This window comes from Castor canadensis, chromosome 3, assembly GCF_047511655.1.
Source record: "Castor canadensis chromosome 3, mCasCan1.hap1v2, whole genome shotgun sequence".
Taxonomy (NCBI): domain Eukaryota; kingdom Metazoa; phylum Chordata; class Mammalia; order Rodentia; family Castoridae; genus Castor; species Castor canadensis.
In genome coordinates, this window is record NC_133388.1 from 20,100,046 (window position 1) to 20,113,606 (window position 13,561).

The following is a 13,561-nucleotide window of genomic DNA, read 5'->3' on the forward strand; positions in this document are numbered from 1 at the left end:
TTTGTTTAGTATTGGGGTCTTAAGTTGTGCTTGATGAATATAATTTGAAATAATTTATTAAGCAGTGATGTGTAGGCTGGTGGTAGGTAATTCACATATGTTACAGAGCTTCATCTGAGTCTTCTTATTTCCCCAAGAGGGAGGACTGGAGGTGTGACTCAAGCAGTAGAGCGCCTGCCTAGTAAGTGCGGAGCCCTGAGTTCAAACCCCAGTACCACCAAAACAAAAAATAAAAACAAACATGCAAACAAACCCATTTTCCTAAGAGGTGGTTACTATTCAATTTTGCAAAGGGTAAAGTTCTTGTACCTGCTAGTAGCAGAAGTGAGACTTGAATCTGAGTCTGTCCGTATCCAGAGCCCATGCTCTCTTAATTAGATTCATTCTCTCCTTGGCTGGAGAGATTGTAGAGTGTATACTGGATTGACATAAATTCTTCCTACGTAAGGGGAAATCCACTCAAATGGCCTGATGGGAGCGCTCCCTTCTGAAGGTCAGTGTTTGCCTTGTAACACAGAGCCCCTGTTGCCTTCCTCTCTGCTGGATTTGTAACCTTTCCGATACACAAAGTTTCCATGACAAGCTTCTGGTACTGATCTCTGGCATGCTGATCTGTTCATTAGCTTATTCCTTGGGCCTGACTCCACCACGCTTTGGTCAAGGAGAATTTAATTTAAGATATGAGCAGCTGCATGAGGGACTGAGTTCTATGCTGCAGTCCTGGGCATGGACCTTTGATGTCATGGTGACCCAAGCTGTTATTCTGCAGTTAAAGAGAGTGCAAGAGATCATGAATTGCTAAACCATACTATCTAGAAACAGGTGTTGGGTAATTTTCATGATCTTTGACCATTTTCTGAGATTGTAGCATTTGCCATTCTCTCTGCCAAAATCCACATCACTCACTCATTCACCCATTTATTCATTCAGAGAATTTATTGATTACCTCAGGTGTGCCAGACCCAGTGCCAAGTGCTGGGGCATAAAAATAAATCAAAGGCAGATGTGGCCCTTGTCCTCTTGGAATTTATAACTAGAGTGACCCAACATACCAGTTTTCATGGTTTTGGGGTAATTATTAATATTACCCATTTCTCTTTCAAAAGTGTCCTGGTTTCAAAAATAAGTTATATTTGTAGGTAATGGGAGAGGTAAATCTTTGGCATATAATCACATAAATACGTGTAAATAAAACTCAGATGAAAGCTCCAAAGAAGAGGGAGGTGTAGCTGTGGGACACCCGAGCAGGAGCGCTGTCTCTGTAGGACGGGGATTCCAGGTGTGTGCGGGGGATCCAAGTGCCACGTCTCTGTTGGGAGGATCAACAAAGGCTGTCTGAGGACTTGGTGAGGTGGCTAGTGATCACTTAGTAAAGGGAATTTTGAAAGTAATTTGGCTAGAGAGAAGCAGAGACCAAACCATGAAGGGGCTGATTTTGAATATACATCCTAAGAAGTTGCTGTTGTTTGAAGCTCCAGGATGAAATGATGTGATCAGTGCGTGTATTGCCAAAATGACTCAAACTTTCAATGTGAGTCAAACTTTCATATAAACCCAAAAGGTAGCAGTGGTAGCTATGAGCTGGTTTTAAGTCATTCCTTGAACAACTTGAATATTTATAGAGTGCCAACTGTAGCACTCTGATAAGTGTTTTGCTCTGGAATTCTGAACTGATTGAGCCTCAGGAATATATCCTTTGGAGTACTATTCGTGGGCTCTCCATGTCGAGTGGTACTCTGCTTGTCCCTATAGTGTCAAGCACTCACATTTGTCACTCTACTTATTAGACTCAATTGGATGATGTCACTTCTCTCATCTGTCTCTTTCCCATGACCATGAGGTTGAGTTTGTCTTTTACTGATATATCCCACATGCCTGGTCCAGTGGTGGGCCAGCAGAAGATGCTTACAGTTTGAGGAATAAAGACATGGTGATATTTTAAAATCTGTTTTTCAGACTATGAACCCTTCATTTAGAACTTTCAGAGGAGCAAAGCAGAAAATTCTTTGGTTTGTATGGAATACAATCCTTTCTTTTTGGTCTTGTCATCACTAGTGGCTCTCAAATCATCTATCTTCTTTATGAATGAACAGATTCCCTTGGGAGTCACAGCCTCCAGAGCTTTACATATTTAGGAATGTAAGGATTTAAGGAAAGCAGTCTGTCAAAAAAGCATGGACCCTGAGATGTTCATGCACCAGGCTATAGAAATCCTTGCTGTGATTCCAGAGTTGAAAGCCAGATTAGCCCTTCTCTTTCCTTGCCCTGGGCTGTCCCTCATCCAAACAGCCTTTTGTCCAGGAGGTTGAGGCAGCAACCCAACCAGCAGGTGACCTCTCTGAGTGCAGGTTTCTGTTTTTAGTGTCCAGGGACATAGTTCTTACAAGCTGAAGTGACTCCTCTTGGCTGTTGACTTGAAGTCAGAAGCATTGCTGTCTTGTTGGCGATTCAGTCATGCAGAAGATCGTTCAGTGGATGCAAGATTGGGCCTGCAGCCCCTGGCCTGCCTGTACAGGCCTCCACTTCATTATTATTATTGGTTTTATCCCTGGGGTTGTTGATTCTGTCACTGTTTTGTGAAGATCTAAAGCTTTTAAGCCAAACATTAACGCACTAATGGAAACTGGCATGGCACTGGAAAATGAATTTGCAAATGAGAATTCAGCATTTTGAAAAACAAAAACCAAAAACTCTCATAGAAAGAAAACCAAACCCCAGAAATAAATGCTGCTCCATCCGCATTTCTATACAAGTGTGCCTGTGTTTGGACTTGTTTGAAGTGTTGCTGTGTACACAATGGGATAGCAAAATTTTGAAGGTGTGTGGCTTGTGTAGTTATTCTCATTACTTACAATCAAATGTATTCATTTAGCTAAACTAATATTTTACTGAATACCTGGCATGAAGCAGGTGCTATATGTTAGGCTCTAGTGATTAATAATAATAATAATAATAATGATAAATGCAAGATGCAGACCCAGTGCCTTCAAGGAGTCTGCAATAGAGTGTTAACTATATTACCAGCTCGCACTTGCAAAGTGCTTACTGCTCTCTATGCTTTATGTAAAATAACTCATTTAATCTTGACAATGATCCTTTGAGATGGGGGTAAGCATCCAAGGAATAGAGAAATGAAATAACCTGGCCAACCTTAAGTGGAAGGTAGCACTGAGATGTAGACAAGGCAGTCTAGCTTTTTAAAGTACTACTCTTGGGTTGAAGAGATAGGCTGGGCTTGGACAGCTAGAGTCCAGTGTAATTTGTTCTACAAGACAAGAAGACATGCAGGCCCCTATTTACAGAGCAGGAGTCTCCAGTCCAACTCAACCTGGGGACACCTGGAAGGAGATCGTTCACCTGAGTACAGGTGAGTAGAGTGCAGAGAGTAATGACTGCCTTCTTGCTGATCTGTAAAGGTGGGTGTCTTTGTGTCTTAATGTGAGGTGTTCGGGCTGGGTCAATTTGTTCTATTTAAAACCAAAATACATGAGTTATCACTCAGGTCTGCAATTAAAGGTAGCTTATCAGTCTAGAATGAGAACATTTATTTTCCCTTTTCTTTTCATCTCTGCAACAGAGATGAAAAGCTGTAGGTGCAGGTTAGCTACACCAAGGAAAAGAGGATCTAATCTTTTGTTCTTTTAAAAATGGGGACCGGAAATACAAATCCTGACTTCTCTATATTGTCCTAGGAAGAAACATAAGAGATAAACTTTAGAAAAATGTCTGTGAGCTGGATGGAGAGTTATTTGTAGGAGAGAAGAGGACTTTAACCAGGCTCAGTTCTGTCACTTACTGACTACTGTAACCATGGGCAAGTTATATCTGTCTTCTATTATCTCATTAACAAAATGAGAATGGTAATAGTACTGATTGTAACAGGGTTTTTGTGAAGACCAAATAAGATGAGTCTAGCACATTGCAAATGCTGGCTACTATGATGATTTAAGGATATTCTTTCTTCAGTCCCTGGGATTGTCTCCATGCCTCCTGGCAGTAGGAGCTGACTCATTTCTAAGAGGTCACAGGACAGGAAATATTATTTCAGATTAATGTTGAGCAACAAAGAGCAATGAGTCTGAAGCAAATAACCATAGCAAAATACGATAACAGGTATCTCTCTACTCCTCCCCCCTTTTTATCTTTTTGTTACAGCATCTCACAATGTAACCCAGACTGATCTTAAACTCTTAATACTCATTCCTTGGGCTTCCAAGCACTGGGATTACAGGCATGACCACAATGCCTGGTCTGAGGTCTCTTTTTGTTTACAGTGTTACTAATTGTTCATTAAATTTCAGCTCTCTTCAACACTGTGACGAATGAAGGAATAATCATTTAACCCACAAAGCTCACAATGCAATGAGTCAGAATTCCTGTAGCTGCTTTTGTAACCCAGTAAATCATTTCATTATTATTTTTTAGTTTTTAGAAATTGGGTAGATTCATGTTTGATAGAAATAATCTCAAGTGCAGAGATAGCAGGACATACATCAAATATTCTCCCAGGATCAGAATGATTTTCAACATCACTTGGCAAATTTGTTATTCAGGCTGTAGAGGTTAGCCCAAACTGAGATGAAAGGGAGATGGTTAGTTACTCTGAAAGATTATTGATCGTATCAAAGCAGATATGTATCCCCTCACTTTCTACGTGGACTTGATGCTTTTCTTGTGGTTTAAAATTTCTCTTATTTTATCCTTTCATATTGTCAAAGAGAGACAGCAGATTAATTCTGTAATATAAAACACAATTTAAAAGATAAAACAAGCTCCTCCAAGCTGCCTGGGTGCCCCATAACAATATTTAGATTGATTAGTCATTGCTATATTCCCAAGGTGCTAGTGAATTGAATTTTAGAACACTTCCTCCCATACCTGTCCATTGATTAACTTGGGATGGCAAGGAAACCAGCTTGGCTGAGAGTAGGCTTCCATATGAAGTCTGACTCATCTTGAGTTTCTCTTATTTTTCAAGCAGATTTTCTGCTTGTCTGTCCCTCCTGCACTTTGCCTTCATTTCAGATGTATAACTAAACTGTAAAGTTCTGATGAAAGCCTGCTACCTGACTCCTCTAGAGGTTTGAGGAAAGGTTAATATATGCACAGAACTAAATAGTCAGGGCAGCAGGAAAGTAAACAACATTGTCATACTCACCACAGCACTGAAAGTGCCTCTCTCTTGGTCTTTTTTGTGAGCATCTGTTTGTGAGGGACTCTGAGGTAGTACAGCATTTAGGGTTTTGGCCAATACATTCAGGACGGCATAAGCCTGGCTGCCATATTGATGCCTTTGGGAGTGGTAGTGCAAACTTGTATATTGGCCTCCTTTCTGTTTCCTGGTTCTCTCACAGACAGTTGAGGTTTCCCATCCTGGGTCTGAGAATGAATGGGTGGTGAGCTGAGCCAAGAGTGCCTGAGATAGGAGGAAGGACTCAGGGTGAAAAGAAGCCACCTTTTAAGAGTTTAGCATGATGATCTTGCCATTGACAATTCTAATAGCATTGCATGCTAGCTTTGCCATGTGTCAGATGTCTGCTGTGGACCAGGCACTTCACTATTCTGAGTTTCGCATGTCCCATTGGGGATAGTAGTGACAGACATCATACACAGTCATTATGAGGGCTGAGTTAATCTGTGTGTTAGGAGATGCTGAGAAAGGATTCCTGCTACTATTGCTACTACTGTATAAGAGTGACAGAGTATAGCACCCAAAGTTCTGTATACATTTTCCAAAGTCCTGAGCTGGGAGCAAGTGGCTCATGCCTGCAATCCTAGCTACTTGGAAAGCTGAGATTGGGAGGATTTTGGTTTGAGGCCATCTTGGGCAAATAGTTCATGAAATCCCATCTCCAAAATAACCAGAGCAAATGGACTGGGGTGTGGCTCAAGTGGTACAGGATCTGCCTTGCAAGTTCAAAACCCTGAATTCAAACCCCAGTCCCACCAAAAAAAAAAAAAAACAAAAAAAAAACCAACAACACCCAAAAAACAAACCCAAAACAGTCCTGGAAAGAACCAAGGAAGATCTAAGACCCTTGTTTTATAGATGAGGAAACCAAAGCTCAGAGAAGCTTAGTAACTTGCACAGGCTGAACAAACATTTGCACTTTAAGAGCTTTCTGTACTGTAAGAGTAACATTCCAGGTACTTTCACAGTCTGTACTGAGCCAGGCTCCTCTGAACGGAGCACAGAACTGCCTGGCTGAGTGTGGCTGAAAACTTCTCTTCCTCCCATTGTTTGAAATGTTTTGATGCAGCCGTGCACTTGGATGTGAAGTTTCCCCTCTCCCAACCCCAATGCATTCACTTTGGTGTCTGTAAAATATTTATATGTGAGGCACTTCCGAAACAGGAGAAAGAAAAAGCAGTGCGGCAAACAAATTAATATTGGCTTTCTGCTTCTCACCTGAGGCTCTTCCACCCAAAAGAGTGAGGAGATGTTTCCAGCCTGTTGTTTGGGTTTTGAGGCACTAAGGGCAATTTCGAGTTGCAGTGAGTGTGGGCTGCCACGCCTTTCTCACAGAGTTTGTGGCTTTCCTTCTGCCCATGAATAGCTGAAAGCATAGTCACTTTTAATATCCTTCTAAAGCCACTTTCCACACTCATTCCTCATCCCCGATTTAATATCTAATTCATAAATCCCTTCACTGACCATGCCCTGTAAGGATGAAGAATATTGGAGACACAGAGCCTCTGGTATACCCTCAGACTTTTTTTCCCCTTTTTTGAGTTTTTGAAACAGGGTCTCACTATATAGCACTATATAGCTCTGTAGCCCAGGCTGGCCTCCAACTCATGATACTCTTGCCGCTGTCTCCTGAGGGCTGGGATTGCAGGCATGTGCCACCATGCCTGGTTCAGGTTCTTCTTTTTGTCCTAGTGGTTTAAGCTGTTCGTGAAATCACTGTGCATCCTAGGTTACACTTGAGCCGTGGTTCCAGTTTAATTGTTAACAGAGCCACCATGTATTTTCCAAGTGTCCTAGTTTGGACAATAAATCCTATTACCTTGGCTATCAGTGTTTATGCAAGTGGCATCAATTGGCTGATTTCTTCAGCTAATCTGAGACAAGCTGAGTAATTATTGCTCTACTTTTGTTTGTCTTTCTTTTTGGTGCCCCATAAGGATATTGAAATGGATGATCTCACTGCGTACACAGATCATAGGAGAAAAGCCTCAGACAGTTATTAGTCCCTTGTGGGCCATCACTCATCCCGTGCAGCACTAACACTCATGATGGCATCTAGTGTTGTCTGGAAAGGTGATTTATGCAGCCCACTATTGCCTTGGGAGGAACTGAGTAGGGGGTCCTGCAAATGGAAGTTACTCCTTTTCCTCTCTTCCTTCAGGTCCTGCCTCACTCTGGGAGAGGTTGTAGTTTCTTTCTCACATTTTCAAGGTGGTCTTAATGCATGGTATGAGGGATGGGGAAGAAGGGAGAGAGAAAAGAAGAGTGAGATACAGATTCTTTATATCTTGCCCTTCTCCAGACCAGGTGCCCATTAAAAAAAATCATTACACACACACACACACACACACACACACGCATGCACACACATTTTTGAGTGGGATCATTTTTTGTGGTTGTCTCATTTTATTAAGAAGTAAAATGTTTTCCTCTCCTATATCTGGAAGATTATGTGCCTAAATTTATTACTTTAGTTTGTTCATTTATTACTGACTTAGGCATTCACTCCTGAGTCATTTGTTAGGCAGCTGGGTGGGCTTTGGAAATTACAACTTAAAGGCTAAAAAGGAAATTCAAGAAGGGATGTAATTAAAATGTAAAGTAATGTCTTCTTATGTATAGTACCTATCTATCTGTCATCTATTGATTCATCTATCTTGTGTTCATAAGATCTCTCTGAACTTCATAATGGTTGAACTTGTGGGTGAACAAATGATGCTTGCTGAGTCTGAGATTGTGACTTAAATTGCTGCAGATATTGGTTAAGCCTCTCCCCTACAATATCTTTTGAGCTCAACTGAACACAATTCATTTGTGCCATTTCATTATCTGTGCACTTAGACATCCCTAATGGGCTAGCTTATCTTCACTTTTGTGGCATGAATACAAAGATAATACAAAAAACTCTTAAAGTAAATGCATTTATTTTAAAAATATTTTATTTGAGTTCAAACCATTAAGACCATTGGAAAATACTTTGGAAAATTAATAGAAGTTAAAACTATGAGCTTATTTAAAATGATTATTATTGAGTTAAATGATGCTTCCACTGTATATATATTTTTAAAAATCTAGAAGGATTTTGAATGTTTTTACCTTAAATAAGTGACAATTGTTTGAGGTGCTAAATATGTTTAGCCTGATATGAGCATTACACAGTGTATTACATCTATCAAAACACCAAGATATCCCATAAACAATTTAAATATATCAGGTAAAAATTTTTTAAAAGTGCTAATTCAAGTGATAATAGTCAGTTATATCCAGGTTTCCTCATTCATTTTGATTTGAGATCAAACCTCTGGGTTGGGGTTTATCCAAAACCTTACCAAGCTGGGTACAGGGCCTCAAGTCTTTAATCCTAGTTACTTGGGAAGCAGAGATCAGGAGCTTTGAGGTTAGTAGGGGCAAAAAGTTAGTGAGAGCCCATCTCAACCAATAGTTAGGTGTGATGCCCAGGTATGAAGTGAGACCCTACCTCAAAAATAACCAACAAAAAAAGGACTGGCAGATTGACTCAAGTTGTAGAGCACCTGCCTAGCAAGTTAACCCCCCAATACTGCCAAGCATTGAGTTCAACCCCCAATACTGCTAAGAAAAAAAATAAAACCTTACCAAGAGCTTGGGGACTTGTTGGATAGCTTATTTTTCTCCTTATCCCTTCTAGTTCTATGTCTTGCTTCCACTGAATTAATTCAGATCATCATTGATCCCACTATGCCTGCAGCAACTCTTATCTATAATTTCCACCAAACTGCTGCCCCTAGGCTTTTGAGTGTATTGAAGCTCAGGAAGAGAGAGAATTTATGCTGCAGATATGACATAAGTTTAAGCTGAGTTCTGGATGGAGCATGAACTTTGCACTTGTCAGTCAACACCCTTTTCCTTCTTTTCTTCCTCCTTCTTCAGGCTCTTCTTTCTTTTCTCTGCTTCTTTCCTTTCAGGGTACAAAACCAACCTTTCCCCATTTTAATGTACTTATTTTTTCATTTTATTTTTAATGTAGAGCAATTAAGCACTCACCTGTTCCAACAACCAAATAAAAGTTTGGGGTCTCCACTTGCATGTTCAATGGTCTAATTAGAAATGATCCCTTGTTGAACCAATTCAGGTTATAATACATATATACATGGAAATGTCACAATAAAACTCCCTGCATAGCCATCACTTTCAAACAAATATCTTTTTTTAGAAAATGGAAAACAGGAAGGTAAAACAGGTCCTGTCTGGGGGTTGACACAAGTGGAAGGGGGGAGGATGTAAGGAAAGGATGTAGTGTGGGGAATGTGGTGGAAGTACTATGTATTCATGTGTGAAAATGGAAAAATGAGACCCATTGAAACTATTTCAAGAATGGGAGAAGAGAGTATAAAGGAGAGTGATGGAGGGGATAAATTCAACTATGATATACTTGTAAGAATTTTGGCAAATGTCACAATGTACCCCCAGTATAATAATAATAATAATAATAATAATAATAATAATAATAATAATGAAATGATCCCTTGTAAGTTCCCTTCTGCCTAAATTCTTGGACAGTGACCATCCTCCTGTTCCATCTCTGCCTGGGTGTAAAGACAGAGGTGAGAGAGGTGGAGTGTGTTCTGGGTACCTTATGTAGATGAAAGGGCAAAACCACGTGCTGTGTGCTAGACAGAGCTTGAATCATGACTTCTCTATTTCCTGCTGTGTGACCTAGGACAAATTATTTACTTTTTCTGAGCCTCTTTCCTTATCTTGAAGGTGGGAATGTTATGACTTTCTTGCAAGCTGTAGAAAGGATAAAACAATAAAACTTCTCGCACACCTGCCTAAACACAGGCACTTAACAAATGTTAGTTTCTGTTTCCTTTGAACTGATAAACACGTCCCTTGAGGAGTAGATATGCAAACATTAAATATTTATAAATTACATAATTCAAGAAAAATGAAACCTGAAAAGGCATCTTGCTTCAGATTTTTTTGATGAAACAAATAATCATCCCTATTTGTGTTTCATACATAGCTGTGTTTTTATGTGCTGCTTGGGCAGTTTATGTGCAATTCTCAGCATGGTGAGATCTGGCTGAACCAAAACTCTCTTTGCAGCTTTATGGAAGATGTAAATATTAGGTAATGATGGTGTGATTTAAGGCAACCTAAGTAGCTGAGGCCTAGAACTATCCCAGAGGTGTTATTTCCAAGTAGGTCCATCAGAGCTGGATTGGTAATTCCTGGTTAAGGCTTTGTGGTTTGGTCTTATGGCACTCATACAGAACAGTCAAAGTGGATGTTTTGTCACTGGAAAGGATTCATCATCTCTCTCCCTCAAAAGTGGAAGCAGAATATATTCCTGTATGAATGTGATCCCTATCAGTTAGGTCTATTTAAGCCACTGGCAGAGACATCTGTACACATCCCATGCAGCTGGATTTCAAATTCTCAGGTGCCAGGGATTATGTTAGAAACAATGGTTGGCTACATCTTTCATATTATTTCACGTTCCTAGAGGCAAGAACTAAGAGGAAAGAATAGTCTAAGAACTTAAACAAAAGGTAGTTTTTCATCATTCAGCCAATTGTTTTTGTCTGCAAAATCTAACCAGCAGCTTGATTTTGTACCACCTCTAAAGTAAGAATAATTTTTGCATATTTAAAAAGAGAAAAGAAAAAATGCATCAGGGAGTATATGTAGCCTGCTAAGGCAAAATATTTACTTTGTGGCCATTTCTAGAAAATGTTGCTGGACTGGGGGTGTGGCTCAAGTGGTAAAGCACTTACCTAGCAAGAACAAAGCCCTGGGTTCAATTCCCAGCACTGAGAAGAAAGGAAGGAAAGAAGGAAGGAAGGAAAGAAGAAAGGAAGAAAGGAAGGAAGGAAGAAGGAAGAAAGGAAGAAAGGAAGGGAGAATGGAAGGAAGAAATGAAAGAAAGAAAGAAAGGAAGGAAAAGTTGCTTATTTCTGGTCTAGAGAGTTTGAATTATCTCATTAAATATCTGTATTGAAGAGGAAGTGCAATGATTGTCTTTTCAATTGTAATCTGATTTATGACAACCATTACCTGCCTGTTTAATCAAAGCTTAATGGGCATTGCTGAGGATAAATATAATCACATTTCAATATTTGTGTCTTGCCCTCTCTACGTTGTATTATTCCAACTTTGCCCAGGGAACAGAATCTCTATCTGTTGTTCTAGAGTAGTTCATATGTCTGTCACCTCTTGTCTGAAGCTTCCACCTGTCACTTGCTCACCTCAGCTCACCTGTGTGGACAGTGTGGACTTAAGCTGCAAGGGCCAGCTAGAGAAGGGCTGCTGAAGAGCGCGTTTCCTCCTACTTTGCTCATGCTGAAGCTAGGGAGGAGTTAGTGCGGAGTGTGAGCCTAGAGAAGGGGCAATTGTGGGGCTGCAATGCCCAGAGTGAGTCTCCCAGAAGAAAAGCAGGTTGAATTAGACCCTGAAACATGGGCATAGTTTGCGAAAGGACATAAACAGAGGAACATAGGAAGGAGGGAACACATCATGGAATGTCCTGCCTGGAGTGGAGACTGTTACAGTGCTCTGAGATGAGAATGGGTCATCACTGCTGCCAATTTGGTGGGAATTTTATGCCACATGGAATTCCAAATCTAGTAGTCAGTAAGGAGTCATTGTACTTTATTGAGAGAGAGCAAGAGAGAGAGAGAGAGAGAGAGAGATGTGTGGGGTGAGGGGAGTGAGTGAAACAACAGTTTTAAAATTGCTACTGCAGTCATGCACTGCATAATCTTTTGTTTAATGATGTGGGCCGTGTGTATGATGATAATCCCCTTATACTGCATCACCTGGTGACGTTGTAGTCATTTCGGTTTGTATAAGTACATTTTATGATGTTCACACAATGACAAAATCGCCTCACAATGCATTTCTCAGAACTGTCATTAACATCATCACTGACTTTGTTAAACCTTAACACAGACAGACACCAGGCTAAGGGGACCATCTCATTTAACCTTCCTAACTATGTGGGGGAAGGTGTTATCTCCAGTTTTCAAATGAATTAACTAGGCTTAGAGGGGTTAATATAACTTGCCCAAGATTATAAAGTCAATAACAGGCAGAGCCAAGATGGTCTGACCTGGGAGCCCAGGCTTTTAACTCCTGTGCTGTTGAAACAAGTTCAGAGTAAAACATTGTAACAAGCCCAAAAAAGCAATGGAAATCCTGCCTTCCAGAACTGACCACTCAGGCTGATAATTCTACAAGATGTCTTCCCATAGCAGTATGTATGCATTTTGCATAACCAGGGCTATCCTGTACCTCCAAGTTTTATATAAATGGCACCAAATTCCATATCCTAGGTTTTCCCCCACTTAAAACTAATTTTCTAATTTTCACAAATGACTGCATGGTATGTCACTTTATGACTCTACCATCGTCCACTTAACTGTTTACCTCTAAGTTATCGCAGGTTCTTGAACAGGGGAGTAACTTATTGGAAGCCTTTTTTTAAAAAGGACCTATTAAACTGAATCTCACGTTTTTCCTTTGGTTTTTTGCAGCATGCCCTGGATGCTGACAATGCAGGAGTCAGTCCAATAGGAAACTCTTCCAATAGCAGCAGTCACTGGGACCTTGGAAGTGCCTTTTTCTTTGCTGGAACTGTCATCACTACCATAGGTATCCTTTTGTTAATATCTTTTTCTCTGCAGGCTGTCCTGAGTAGTGGTTAGTCAGCACTTTGTTCTTGTTGCACACGGTAGTTTGAGGCTGAAAGGAGGCTCATGCAACACTGTCAAATGAATACAGTAGTTGCTGTGGTTTTCAATAAAAGGCAAGGCAGAGTGAAGACTGTTTTTTCAGAATGAAAGGCAAGGGAGCATTTAGTTTGAAAGAACCTAATAAAAAGACTAGAGTCCAAAATACAAATTGGTCATTTGAACTCAGATTGCTCTGTTGAGTTCAAATTCCATTTTAAAGGTTGTATTTCTTTTTAAAGTTATATATAACAGAATGCAAATATTCTACAAAGTTTGCTATGAAAACAACATTCTCTGACCCTCTCCTGGCTCTCACCTTCCTAGAGACAATCTCTTTCATCTCTTTTGTTTGATGATTTTAATATTCATTTTCATGTATTTTTTTTGGTGAATCTGGGGTTTTTCTGTGTCTTTAAATATCATATTTGATTGCCACTTCTGGAATATTCAGTTTTAGAGGTTATTTCTTGACTTCCCATGGTGGAAGATGAGGAGTTAGTCTTTCTGCCTCCCCACCTCACTGCAGAAGGCTTCTCTTTCTGTCTTCATATCTTCCCCATATAGTTTAATTACAGAAAAGTTGAACATTTGCCTGAGGCTGACCGCGTCAATAATCTTTGCAACTGACCATATGGAAAACTGTGATCACTTAGTT

General features: G+C 40.1%; 1 protein-coding gene across 7 annotated transcripts in view; it reads left to right on the forward strand.

Annotated features, from left to right (window-relative positions):
• Kcnk10 (potassium two pore domain channel subfamily K member 10) overlaps positions 1-13,561 on the forward strand; it is a 129,955-nt gene that overhangs the window by 63,873 nt on the left and 52,521 nt on the right. For all 7 annotated transcript variants that reach the window (XM_074067385.1, XM_074067381.1, XM_074067387.1 and 4 more), the window contains one exon: positions 12,709-12,826. In XM_074067385.1, the coding sequence (XP_073923486.1) occupies positions 12,709-12,826 (118 nt within the window). The remainder of the gene's footprint in view (positions 1-12,708; positions 12,827-13,561) is intronic.